We start from the raw sequence: 12577 nt of genomic DNA on the forward strand, positions 1-12577 counted from the left end.
TTTGTATGCCTGCTCACTCTTCCCATATACTCCAACCACTTGATGTTGGCTGTTTTGGCCCATTAAAGAGAGCTTACGGTCGGCAAATTGAAGATATGATGCGGGCTCATATTATTCACATTACTAAGGATGACTTCTTTCCTGCCTTCCACGCTGCATTTAACATTGCAATGACAGAAAGCAATATTCAGGGAGGGTTCCGAGGTGCTGGGCTTCTTTCATTTAGCCCTGAGAGTGTAATATCTACACTTGACCTTAGGTTTAAGACGCCAACACCTCCAACCTCTCGCCCAAACACCGCTCAACCATGGGTTTCTCAGACACCAAATAACCCAACTGAAGCTGTATCACAGTCTACTTTCATTAAAAACCGAATTGCGCATCATCAAAATAGCTCTCCAACCTCAATCTATGCAGCTGTTGACCAGTTTACAAAGGGTGCATCGCAAATAATGCATCAATTAGCATTGTTAAAAGCAGAGAACCAAAACCTGCAACAGGCAAATGAAGTGCTAAGCAAGCGCCGGAGAGCTAAAAAAACACGACTACAGCAAGGAGGATCACTTAGTCAACAGGTAGCACAGGAGCTACAGGACGAGAGGGACATTGTGCAGCAAGTAGAGCAAGAAATAAGGGCAAGTAGTGGTCGGAAGCCAAGGGAAGAAACCCATGCACGTCGCTGTGGCAAGTGTGGTGAGACTGGACACAATGCGCGCACTTGTCAGATTGTAATAGACAGGTCTGAGGAAGAGGACTCCGAGTAGTTTTAATTAATTTATATTGTTGTGGTGGATTTATCGCAATTCTTATGGGGTAGTCGCGATATTTTGGCACTTTCGCTTGTTTGGCACTTTCGTTATACATGCACGTTATCTTAAAAACAAATTTCCTCCCATACTAAATAGCAAACAAATCTCGAAGGACCGCTCTAAACTTCTTTACCTCCCGGGTTGGGCCATTCAAGTCCCTCCTTACTTTCTTCTATCACTAGAGCCTCTATCCCGCCCAAAAATACCCTCTAGGTACCACAAATTAAACATCCCCAACCCGACCCAAACTTCAGCCACCACCTCTCAGGTAGCCTTCGTACTCGACTCCTTCCCCTCCGTCTCCTTCTCTTTTGGCATTTCAAACGTCTCCGCCAATTTCAAATACTTCCAAACAACTAAAAAATCTACTCGTTAGCACTACGATCGAACATGCATCCACTTCTTCGAAAGAACTCACCCGTCAACCCCAAATCTTCGCCAAACGATGCCTTCAGCTGCTCCTCCCCCGCCGCAACATTATCCGCATAGAACGTAGCGGCCTTCTTCCCGACTGCAAGTGCAATCATGGGTTCCACGGAGGGCGCATCAACGAGCTTCGTGTCGGTTCCACCCTCGGCCTGCAACATCATCTGGTGCATGTTGGCGATAGCGATCTGGGCAAAGTACATAGCGGCTCCACAGCGCTTGATGCCTGTCCAAGCCATGATGTCCCCGGCCGCAAAGTGGTATTCGGCGTTGGGAACGGTGGAAGGGAATCGGAGTCTGCAGGTCTATTAGCGCATTTTTGCCTAGTGGGGTAGCGAGGGCGCAAACTGAGGGGTGACGGCGATGAAGCCTTCGTGGTCGAGGGCCGAGGCTGGGGCATAAGTGGAGGTTGGCACGGGGCGAGAGATAGCCCAGATGACTTTCCCGGCGCGCAAGGTCTTGCCGCTCTTGAGGCGAACGGTGAAGCCTGTGTCGGTTAGGCTATCGGGGTTGGAGCTGACGACGCGCTCGCTGAGAATGGTCTCGACGCCTTGCTCGTGTAAGAGGCCTAGGGCAACGTCTTTGAATTTATCGGGTAGCGGTTCCCCGCTTAAGACGTGATCATGGGAGTGGATTAGTTTGACCGATTTGTCTGGGAAGCATAGTTTAAGCTCAGCAGACATCTCAACCCCAACGGCTCCTGTGATAATAGTGAGCCAAGTGAATTTATGTTAGGCGGGAACAGGGCAACAAACCGCCCCCAACGATCACGATGCTCTCTGATACAGAGCGTATGTCGCTGATATGTGACTTGCACTCCTCAAGGTACTTCTCCCTGAAAATGGACTGCGGCACGGAAGGATGCTCTCTCCGGAGACCAGAGCAGCATATGGCATAGTCGTATTCGACAATCGAGGTATGGCCAGTAGAGTAAGTTATCGTTGCCGTCTTCGACGAGCAATTGAGGTTTGTCACGCTGCCCTGGACAACGCGGATTGAAGGGTGTTGAATAGCCTTCACATCAGCGTACTTCCTCCACGCTTTCTCGCCGTATGCATCATCCGCTAACGCGAGCGGCGATCCGATAGTGTGATCTGTTTGTGGTGGTATAAGAATAGGTCGCATGCAAGATGATCAGATAAGATACTAGATGGGAGCGAGACTTACAAAACCCATCCCTCTCATCGACCATCGTAATCTGCACCGACGATCGCAGCGGCTTGCCGGTGACCGGCGGCAACGGGACAGATGTCGGACGGTGCTCTCCTCCATTCGCCAGTTCCAAGAGATGAATGACGGCGCTCAGCCCGGCATATGCACCGCCAATGACTAGGACTCTGTTCTGCGGCTTCTCAACGACATTCTCGGGCACGACCTGGACCATCTCGGCCGGCGCCGGCTCCTCTTTGCTAAATAGGAAACCCATGGTAGACTGGCTTTGGGTGGGATGGTGCGAAGTGGCGTGGAAGAAGAAAAACAGCAAAGAAGCAAGACAAATAATGAGGGTAGGAGAAGTCAGCCGGAGTGGAAGGTGTACAGGTGCCATGAAAGCTGGCCATGAGCTGGCATCTTAAAGCAAGTCACGGCCCCTCTGGCTCATACATACTAAAGTACATCGGCACCACGGAACTGCGTGGAGTACTCCGCACCGTACTCCGCACGGTATAACTGAACCACGTTGGAACATGGTATCCAACCCATGTCTGGCGGGTCTGATGGGCCTGACTGACTTCGCCCATCTGATAAGATCAACCATTGTCGGCCATTTGTGGCCATTGGTAGGTAATTGCTGGGAGTGGATCTAGTGACTGCCGCTCTAAAGGGAAAGGAACGAACAAGAACAGGGCGGCCCATCGCACCTGCCAAGAGCCATCGTTCTCGGAGTGTCGGCATAATAGTAATGCGGATATGGTATTTGAGATAACGGGACGCGCGACTGGTTAGCTAAGATAGGTAAAAGTGGCAGGAACGGCGGGAACAGAGGGAACGGTGTGATATCGCAATAGCGGCGACAGCGACTCATGCACTTTGCACATTGTATGTGCATCTGTACAGGGCAGATTAGTATGAGGGAACATCAAATATCCCCTGTCATGCTTACGCGGTCGGGTTTCGAGATCGTCCCATGTTTCATCACTTTTATCTAATCAGATTGCGGGTCTACGTGGGATGCACACGCCAAGGGCTAATGATGATTATGGCGGAGACTGGAGTTGTTGACAGGGTAACAAGTCCTTGTCTCGGAGATACTAAAACAGTAGTATGTATAGCAGAGTTCTTCCCTGCTCCTTGGCAAATGGCAGGGAGATGGTCGTCGCTTAGAGTTATCAGATCCGTCGATAGCTGATGAGTTGGCTTTTGGTGGTTTTTGACGGTTTCGATGGGTGACACGGGCATGGATGCCGCATTATCAGATGGGAGGGTCCATGTACGCTCTTGGTTAGCCAGCGTCCATGGGTGACTACCCTTGGACAGGTATCCAGCCATATCCATCAATCCTTCGCGGCGCATGGATATCTGGACTGTCTGGTTATATCTCGAATCCATAATGATGGATGCTGGAGATAAATTTGCTAGCTGTTGAATAGCCGTGGCTTTGCCAGTACAGTTGAACCTGGATATAAGGATGCCCTCGGGACCGGGCGTGGCATCCTTATAGCGAGGATATCCTTATGTGGCGGTTCACGGAAATCTCGTGTCTTGCCATATCTGGATTATCAAAAGCCTTCACACCTTGAAGAGTGATAAGCCACTGCAAATCTGAGTCAAACGACTCAAGCTGGCCGCCACGGTCCCCGCTTCGTAACGCCTCAGCCAACTGATCTGGTGACATTAAAATTTCTAGCCGTCCAGTTCTCCGGTAATGGTCTGGCAGATCTTCTCCAGCTTTGAGAATAAGGCCATACCAGCGGTAGCCGTATGCTTCGATCGGGCAGTATGCCACAGGCATGAACTGAAATTCCCCATACGAGGCGGGAAAGGTGTCTCGGTAGATAAAGAATAGAATATATGCAGTGTTCCCCAAATAGTATTCGAATAGTATTCGAATAGTATTCGAATAGTATTCGGGGTTTTCCCGAATACTCACCATCTAGGAGTATTCGGCGAATACTCATTCGAATCCTCGCCGAATAGTATTTGAGTATTTAGAGGTTCAACTGTAGTATATAGTAATGAAATATGATAACTGTCTACTCGCTATTATCCTCCTCCTCATCGCTTATAACCCCCCAATCCCATAGGCAGAGTAGATATCGAAGAGTTGAAGGTAATAACCTGTTCCTTTTCTTTGTAACTATATCACCGCCGACACCAAATATACGCTCTGACGCTGCCGATGAGGCTGGAATTGCCAAATAGTCCCGTGCGATCCGTGATATAACTGGATACTGATACTGCTTTGCGTGCCAATATTTGAGGATATTAGTATTACGGTCGACACCATTCTCTTTGAACCATCGTCGCCACTAACTTCCTCAATAGAAGGCCCACGATGATGATACATCTCGTCGTCGGAATCAAGTTCTCTTAGAGGGCTGCTCAGTTTCGGCAGCAATAGTAGCTTCAATAGCAGCAAACTGTATATCGTTCTCACAGACTTTATACCAGTTATAGCAAGCTGCGAACTGTGCTCTTGCCCTATCTCGTTTTACAGCGTCTACACTATTTGGCATATAAAATTCGTATACTTAAGTTGAATCTTGGGTCGCAGATAGTAGCAATTGACGAGTGGCTTGAGCCTTGATTTGTCACAAGGTTATAATAAGTATCAAGCTTATTATAAGATGCTTTACAAGCTGCGCTGATTGTTGCTGTTGTCGATGGAGCGTTTTCCATTGCCTTAAGCTTATTTAAAAGCTGTAGATAGTGTGGAATACAGACGTTCAATGTTGGATAATTATCTGCTTGAACTTGCTCTGCTGGTTTGACGAATATCTTAAAGAACGCCTTTAGTCCATGTAACACTTGCCATTCTATTGATGTAATGATAATATCACACATACTTAAATCCATCGTTTGCGAAGCACATAAAGCATTGATCGGCTGCTCAAGCTTCAAAGTGTTCTCAAGCATATAATATGTTGAGTTCCATCGTACAGGCATATCGAGGCCTAGGAGCATGAACGATAGCTCTAAAAAGCTCCTACGAATCTCTATGATTCATTACATGTCATCGCTCTTTAGTTACCCACAAGATTGGTTAAGTTATGACATAATTTGTCTATAGGGGTACTCTGACCTTGGACCTCCTTTTACTTCCTATAGGCTACAAACCTAAGAGATGGTTCTATGGGATTCTCTTACGTCGACTACAGTTACCAAGCCTGGTAAGTCATGGAAAGTCTTGGAAAATGAGAGAACTACATTCCTTTAGCATAAATAGGATTGCCCTTTCCTTAAGAAAGGGCAAGCAGACAATACAGTAAATCGACTATCACATACTTGTCTTTTCCAAGCTTCCAAGCATTCATCTTGTTACTCCTTGTTTCTGAAAAGTCAGTGAGGTGTTAACCTCTGACTTACCCCTGAGTTCCCAGACTCAACATTTGTTGCAACTTGTCTGAACCACTTCACTACATCACACACCTGATTGCTGCGTTGTGGAATAGTCTAAGCTACAACCCTTTGGCTCTGTTTCCTAAGACAGTGTGTTGTCTTAGTAAATTTATCCCTTCCTTGGGTGGCTAGATTCTCTCATCTGGTGCACCCACCACTACACTCCTCCTGCTGCACCCCGTCTTGTCATCTCTGTACCCCGCCTCATCGTTTCTGCGCCCCGCCTCGTCGTCTCTGCACCCCGCCTTGTTGTCTCTGCGCCCCACCCTGTTGGTGCTGCCTCACCAGCGTGGGGCCCAGCGAGTTTAGAAGCGAAAGATGGGGGAAATGAGGGAGATGAGGGGAATGAGGGGGATTGGGGGGAGAAGGAGGTATAGATGGTTGGAGCTAGTGGTGAGAGACAGGCAGTTTTGGGTCTCACTTACCGTGAGGCTGAGGATGAGTGGCTTCGGGCTGGGCGTCGCCGCCTCTTTGCTCGGGAGATTGCCCTAATCCTTCGGATTAGGCGTGATATTCTTGGCACTGATGCTGGCTCATTAGATGCCTTGGCTGAGGCCCTTCGGAGTTATGAGAGAGAGTCCCGTGTTGGGGATCCTGACCTCCTCAAACCCATCCTTCCTAATGGGGATGATGATTTATTCATCATTCCTCAGAGGTCAGCTCCTCGTGCTTGTCAGAGTGTAGAGGAGGTAGAGGAGGATCAGAGGTTGTTACGTAGAAGAAGTTTATAGTACTATAGTACTATTAAATGTCACAAACCTATAGTGACTCTTGTGTAGTTGGTGCAGTTGGTGCAGTTCGTGTAGTTAGCATCACTTGACCTGGCAAATTGACTGTGATGCCTGTCTGCGCCATAATACTGTAGACAGTAAGGTATTATGCTGTAGTATACTATATATAATAATTTAGAAACTAATAGCATTAATATAGAATGAAATAGTAATAGTACTACTCATCATCATCAATCCAAGAATTAGTCGAAAGATTTAGCCATGACTTTAAACACTCTAAATACTCAATAGTATCAACCCCTAGTCGGTTCCTTCGATCTGTAATTGTGATCTTTGCCCCTGAGAATAAACGTTCAGGCTCAGCACTCATTGCAGGTATTGATAAGATATCAAGAGCCATCTTTTGGAGGTTTGGATATGCTATCTGCTGAGCGCCTTCCATCCACCAACCCTGAGCATCACATTCAGGGGTAACTGGAGCTTGGCAGTATTTCAAATACTCATCTTGAATAGCTGGTTTGACAGCGTTTTTGTGTAGCCCACTCCTCAAATGCGCTCTTCTTATTTTGAGGTTGAATTGCAGCTATAATTGATGGTTCAATTGTTGGCTTGTAATGCTCATCCCATAGTGATTGAACAGCTATCTTTGCTGGTGTTACCCAGTTAATAGGCCAATTCTCTTCAATACTTCCATTTTTGACTTGGAATGAGTATTCCAGCAGCAATATACGCAGAAGACCTATAAAGTGTTAGTACTATAGACTATTGATAGTACTATTACATACCGCTCAGTTAGTGCATAATACTTGTCTATAACCTTCCAAGCTGAGTTGAAACATGGGCTAAGTATTATATCGTCTTGAAATTGTTGTTTGCCTTTCTCTAATTGCTCAAGAAGGAATTCCATAGATAATAATACCCGTTCTAGTGTAGCTTCTCGGCCTTCTGTAGCTAACTTCGCTTGATGAAAGAACTGGAGGCAGTCATGGATGTGTGATAGTATTATCCAATCACTCTCTGTCAATTCGTCTTGGCTTAGGTCGTAGTACTCCTTGTGACAGTATCCATTGATAGCTTTCTTCATATTGTCATCAAGAGCATTATGAAGCATCAAGTACCATGAGTTCCATCGAGTCTTGTAATCCCGAGAAAGCCTTTTACCATCACTATACTTCTCAAACGTTGCCTGGCGTTGGCGAGAATGTTGAATATACACTACAATATTATGTAGCTTCCCTAGCGGGCCTGCATTCCTCCATGTTTCAACCTGTACTTGTGATGCTTCTTGAGAGTTGTTATCCACAGAAAGAGCATCCCCGTATGGAAATAAGAATGCTTGTGCTGCTAGGTTGATGATATGGCCATTGCAATGAAGTCGGTAGTGTTGAGCATCATATTTAACACCTTGGAGTGATAGTACTATATAGTAGAAGTTAGAATTTTATAGTACTATCATTTTTTGTAATAGGACTAACGATTTGAAAGGCTTATCATCATAGTATCATTATTTGATGCATTGTCCATCATGAAATAACGTGCATGTGTAACGAAAGTGCCAAACAAGCGAAAGTGCCAAAATATCGTGACTACCCCATAAGAATTGCGATAAATCCACCACAACAATATAAATTAATTAAAACTACTCAGAGTCCTCTTCCTCAGACCTGTCTATTACAATCTGACAAGTGCGCGCATTGTGTCCAGTCTCACCACACTTGCCACAGCGACGTGCATGGGTTTCTTCCCTTGGCTTCCGACCACTACTTGCCCTTATTTCTTGCTCTACTTGCTGCACAATGTCCCTCTCGTCCTGTAGCTCCTGTGCTACCTGTTGACTAAGTGATCCTCCTTGCTGTAGTCGTGTTTTTTTAGCTCTCCGGCGCTTGCTTAGCACTTCATTTGCCTGTTGCAGGTTTTGGTTCTCTGCTTTTAACAATGCTAATTGATGCATTATTTGCGATGCACCCTTTGTAAACTGGTCAACAGCTGCATAGATTGAGGTTGGAGAGCTATTTTGATGATGCGCAATTCAGTTTTTAATGAAAGTAGACTGTGATACAGCTTCAGTTGGGTTATTTGGTGTCTGAGAAACCCATGGTTGAGCGGTGTTTGGGCGAGAGGTTGGAGGTGTTGGCGTCTTAAACCTAAGGTCAAGTGTAGATATTACACTCTCAGGGCTAAATGGAAGAAGCCCAGCACCTCGGAACCCTCCCTGAATATTGCTTTCTGTCATTGCAATGTTAAATGCAGCGTGGAAGGCAGGAAAGAAGTCATCCTTAGTAATGTGAATAATATGAGCCCGCATCATACCTTCAATTTGCCGACCGTAAGCTCTCTTTAATGGGCCAAAACAGCCAACATCAAGTGGTTGGAGTATATGGGAAGAGTGAGCAGGCATACAAAGCGTAATAATGTTGTGTTCTTTGCAGTACTCCTCAAACTTGTCTGAGTGGTGGCTCTCATGACCATCAAGGACTAACAAGCGATAACCACCAACACTCCAGGGCTTTGTGTGCTTCTCAAAATGCTGAATCCAATCCATACCTCTCTCGTTTGTAGTCCAGCCATTTGCAGTAACAGCGATTACCCAATCTGCTGGAAATCCACTATTCTCATACCAAGATGCAAGGTGGTTTTTACCTGCCACAATGACAAATGGCGGCACTGCCCAACCTTGAGAACTAATGCCTTGGATTACTGTAACCCATTCTCGATTGCCAGGCTGCACCTTTTTTGCCTTTGCCCGCCCATCTGAGCTCGTTACTACCGTTGCGCTTGAGATGACGCCCATCATAAACCCAGTCTCATCAAAGTTGTAGATATCTGCATTGTTGATGCCATACTTTAGAATTGTGTTCCATACAAGCTCAAACCAGCCACGAATGACTTCTGGATCTTCGCACTTAGCCCTCTGGTAGTCGTATTTTTGCTGGAAGCGTGTCCGGAGCTCTACATGGCGCTTAACAAAGTTTGAAGCCCAATGTGACCCGACGTGTGGCGCGTCGCATGTTGCAAGTAGTCGATTTGCCATATCTTCAACAATAGACAACTGAGGAGGGAACCCTTTAGCAGCTAAGTCAAGTATATACTGAACAAGAACTGATTCCTCTAGGTTACTTAATTTTCGTAAGTTGGCTTGGATATCGCGTCGTGAAGGTACACCTTGTAAATGGTGACGTAGCTTGCGGTGGTCTACGGAATAGATCCTAGCTGCAACTCGAAGGCGCAAATTTGGGTCGCTTTGCATAGCTTGGATAGCTAGCACTAATTTGCTTTCATCATTTTTATGGCGCATGTTTTGTTGTGGAGGAATTTAACATTTACTTGGGGGGGTTGGTCACCGCATGATTTTGGCACTTTCGCTTGTTTGGCACTTTCGTTATACATGCACGTTAAATCTTTTAAATAATTACTTATTTATTCAAAAGGGTAAGTTATTCAATTTTTTTATAATATTATTATACTAACTATTTTTAGAGATGAAGAAGTTCCTAGTCTTTATAGACAAAATATAATAGATTCTTTAAATCTATATTATAATATAGCTAAAGAATCTATTAAAGATGAATTTGACATTTTTGAACATATTCAAAGGTATATGTTCCGACCCAACTACGAATATTGCCCATTCGCGAATCGGTCAACCCATTCGCGAATGGGTTGACCCAACCACGAATATGCCTGTTCGCGAATGGGTTGACCCAGTCGCGAATAGTAGAAGTAAGAGTAGCAAGTAAGAGTAGAAATAGTATATTGATCTAAACTGTGTTTCCGACTGTATCAGCTCTGGCCCGCTTTCTCCTAGGCCTATTAACTAGAGCGATTTCTGTCCGAATAGTTAGACCTGATAGATTTCCACAATCATGATCATCCTTATGGCAGTGTATGCTACATTGCCTATCCTCTTTATAGCACCTACATCGCTTTGTATTACAAACCCCTTTACATTGACATGATACTCCTACCCGTTCACTTGTAGAAGCCTCTCTTGCAGCTAGCGTAAGTGTGACTTCCCTTGTAGAATTAGGAATAATAATATCTGGCCATAGAGCTTGGTCTACAGCCCCTAGCTCTTTAGTAGGAATAAGGCGTTTAATAATACCAGATAAGGTGACAACCTTATACCTATGAGAGTAAGGCTCATCCAATATACGTGCAAAGAGCTGCTTATTATCAGTTGATGTCCTATCTTCTCGTGGAACTTTTAAGGAGACTATTGCCCCAATATCAAAGTGCTAAATATCATGCTTCTTTGTGTACTTTCGCACCATCTTGGCTCTTGCTTTCTGGGTAGATTCTGTAGCCCGTTGAATTACTAGATCTTGTGTCTGATCCTCAACTCTAGGCTCAATTCTAGGCTGAGCCCGGCTCCTGCTCCTACGCTCGAGCTGAGCTTGGAGCTCGAGCTCGCTCTCAGGTTCGCTGTGGGGTTCGCTCTGGGGTTCGCTCTGGGGTTCGCTCTGGGGCTCGTAGGCATCAATGTCAAACCACTCATCAATTGGAGAGCTCCGAATCGGTGGTGTAATTCGTAGGTTGATTTCTGAGCCAGCGTCTGGGCTAATTCGCATTGTAATTTGAGAGTTCCCCTGGCGAATTCCAAGCTAGCTTGGGCTGGTGGACTTGGGCTTAGAGTGTATATTGGAGCTTGAGTAGAGTCTTCTTGAGCAATCCCAATAGTAATATCCTTCTGCTTCTGGCTATTAAGCCAGTCGATATATGATGTACGCTCTCGAAATAGCAACTCTGCAGCTGCACACCCAATTGTAGAGTGCTTTTGAGTGTTTATAGCCAACGTAACTTCTAATAACCCATCGGCCCACTCTGTAGATCCATGATCCATTTTCCATGCTCGTAGCTTTGCTTCAACAACTCCATTTGCCTGCTCAACTAGGCCTTGCGTCTGTGGTGACCGTGGCGCTCCATTTATCACTTGGATTCCATACTTTCGTAGTAGTATAAGTAGAACCCCTTTAAATTCCTTTCCATTATCGCACTGTATAATCTTAGGTGGTAAGAAAGCTGCAATAAAGAGAGCAATGGCGTCTGCAATAGGCTCTGCGTGCTTGCTCTTTAATGGATATAGCTGGGTATATTTTGAGAAGTGATCTTTGACGTGTAATATCCATTTAAATTGACCTGACAGCTCGTGTCTCATATCAATAAGGTCGATCTGTACTCTCTCCCATGCTCTTTCTGTAACAATTGGAGCCAATGGAGCTTTGGTTGTAGCTGGCCTATTTAAAGCACAGTTCTTACATCGTTTGAGTATAAACTCAACCTCTTCTCGCTTTATCCCATAGTATTTCTGTTGAACTATTGCCCAAGTCTTCATATAGCCGGCGTGGAGAAGTTGTAAATGTTCGCTAGCAATAGCATCGAAGGCCTCACTTTCTGGAACAGTATATCGTGGGTTTAAGAACTTAGAATCAGGCTTTCGATATAGCTTGTTGTTTATAAGTTGGAATTCTGTATGCGCACGATGTTTAAGCCTTGAATCTGTCGGGTTGTCGGGCTTAAGATGAGGATTATCAAGGTGTGTATGCATTCGGTGCCATTTCTCATACGGAATACGCTCTCGATTGACGTATTTTGGAGCCTGGACATAAGACTGGAATGCTGCGCGAATATCACTAGGAAATGGATTGATAGAAGCAACTATAGCTGTATTTAGAGACGCCATATTGAGTATTGAAGGTTGTACGTTGAATAGCTACAATATTACAGCTATATTCTACACCGCTACTCTATTCGCGACTGGGTTGAGTGGATCAACCCAGTCGCGAATAGGTCAACCCATTCGCGAACAGGCATATTCGTGGTTCGCGAATGGGTTGACCGATTCGCGAATGGGCAATATTCGTGGTTGGGTCGGAACATATACGTGAGTAAGCAGAAATTGCACAAGCGAGCACGGATCCTACGGATATTGTTCAACAAATACGAAACGGGAAAACGTCTGGGCCCTTCTCAGCCCCCGCAATCCGCTAGCGAGCAATCTAAACCGGACCTCACGTCTGCTTTGCCCAGGCCTTCTTGCTAAATACAGCGTCATTC

At 45.5% G+C, this 12577-nt stretch overlaps 2 protein-coding genes across 2 annotated transcripts; both read right to left on the reverse strand.

The window, feature by feature from the left end:
• Positions 1–867: 867 nt before the first annotated feature.
• VC83_02447 (uncharacterized protein) lies at positions 868–3254 on the reverse strand. The gene is made up of 5 exons (XM_024466110.1): positions 2403–3254; positions 1991–2329; positions 1584–1935; positions 1228–1532; positions 868–1165 (listed from the first exon to the last, which is right to left on the reverse strand). The coding sequence occupies exons 1-5, from the start codon at positions 2779–2781 to the stop codon at positions 1074–1076; spliced, it is 1467 nt and encodes a 488-aa protein (XP_024326091.1). The 5' UTR covers positions 2782–3254; the 3' UTR covers positions 868–1073.
• A 634-nt stretch (positions 3255–3888) lies between these two features.
• Positions 3889–4326, reverse strand: VC83_02449 (uncharacterized protein; the record flags this gene model as incomplete). The annotated part of the gene is made up of 1 exon (XM_024466111.1): positions 3889–4326. One exon carries the CDS (start codon positions 4324–4326, stop codon positions 3889–3891), a length of 438 nt encoding a protein of 145 aa, XP_024326282.1.
• Between the last annotated feature and the right edge of the window lie 8251 nt (positions 4327–12577).

Source organism: Pseudogymnoascus destructans, assembly GCF_001641265.1.
Source record: "Pseudogymnoascus destructans isolate 20631-21 unplaced genomic scaffold scaffold_5, whole genome shotgun sequence".
Lineage (NCBI taxonomy): Eukaryota > Fungi > Ascomycota > Leotiomycetes > Thelebolales > Thelebolaceae > Pseudogymnoascus > Pseudogymnoascus destructans.

What these genes read in the sequence shown, in the direction of transcription:
- VC83_02447 (XM_024466110.1), bottom strand. Translation starts at nt 2,781, where the DNA reads ATGGCACCTGTACACCTTCCACTCCGGCTGACTTCTCCTACCCTCATT. An exon ending in CGATGAGAGGGATGGGTTTT is followed by an intron (nt 2,330 to 2,402) that starts GTAAGTCTCGCT and finishes CACCACAAACAG; the next exon opens with ATCACACTATCGGATCGCCG. An exon ending in TTCATCGCCGTCACCCCTCA is followed by an intron (nt 1,533 to 1,583) that starts GTTTGCGCCCTC and finishes ATAGACCTGCAG; the next exon opens with ACTCCGATTCCCTTCCACCG.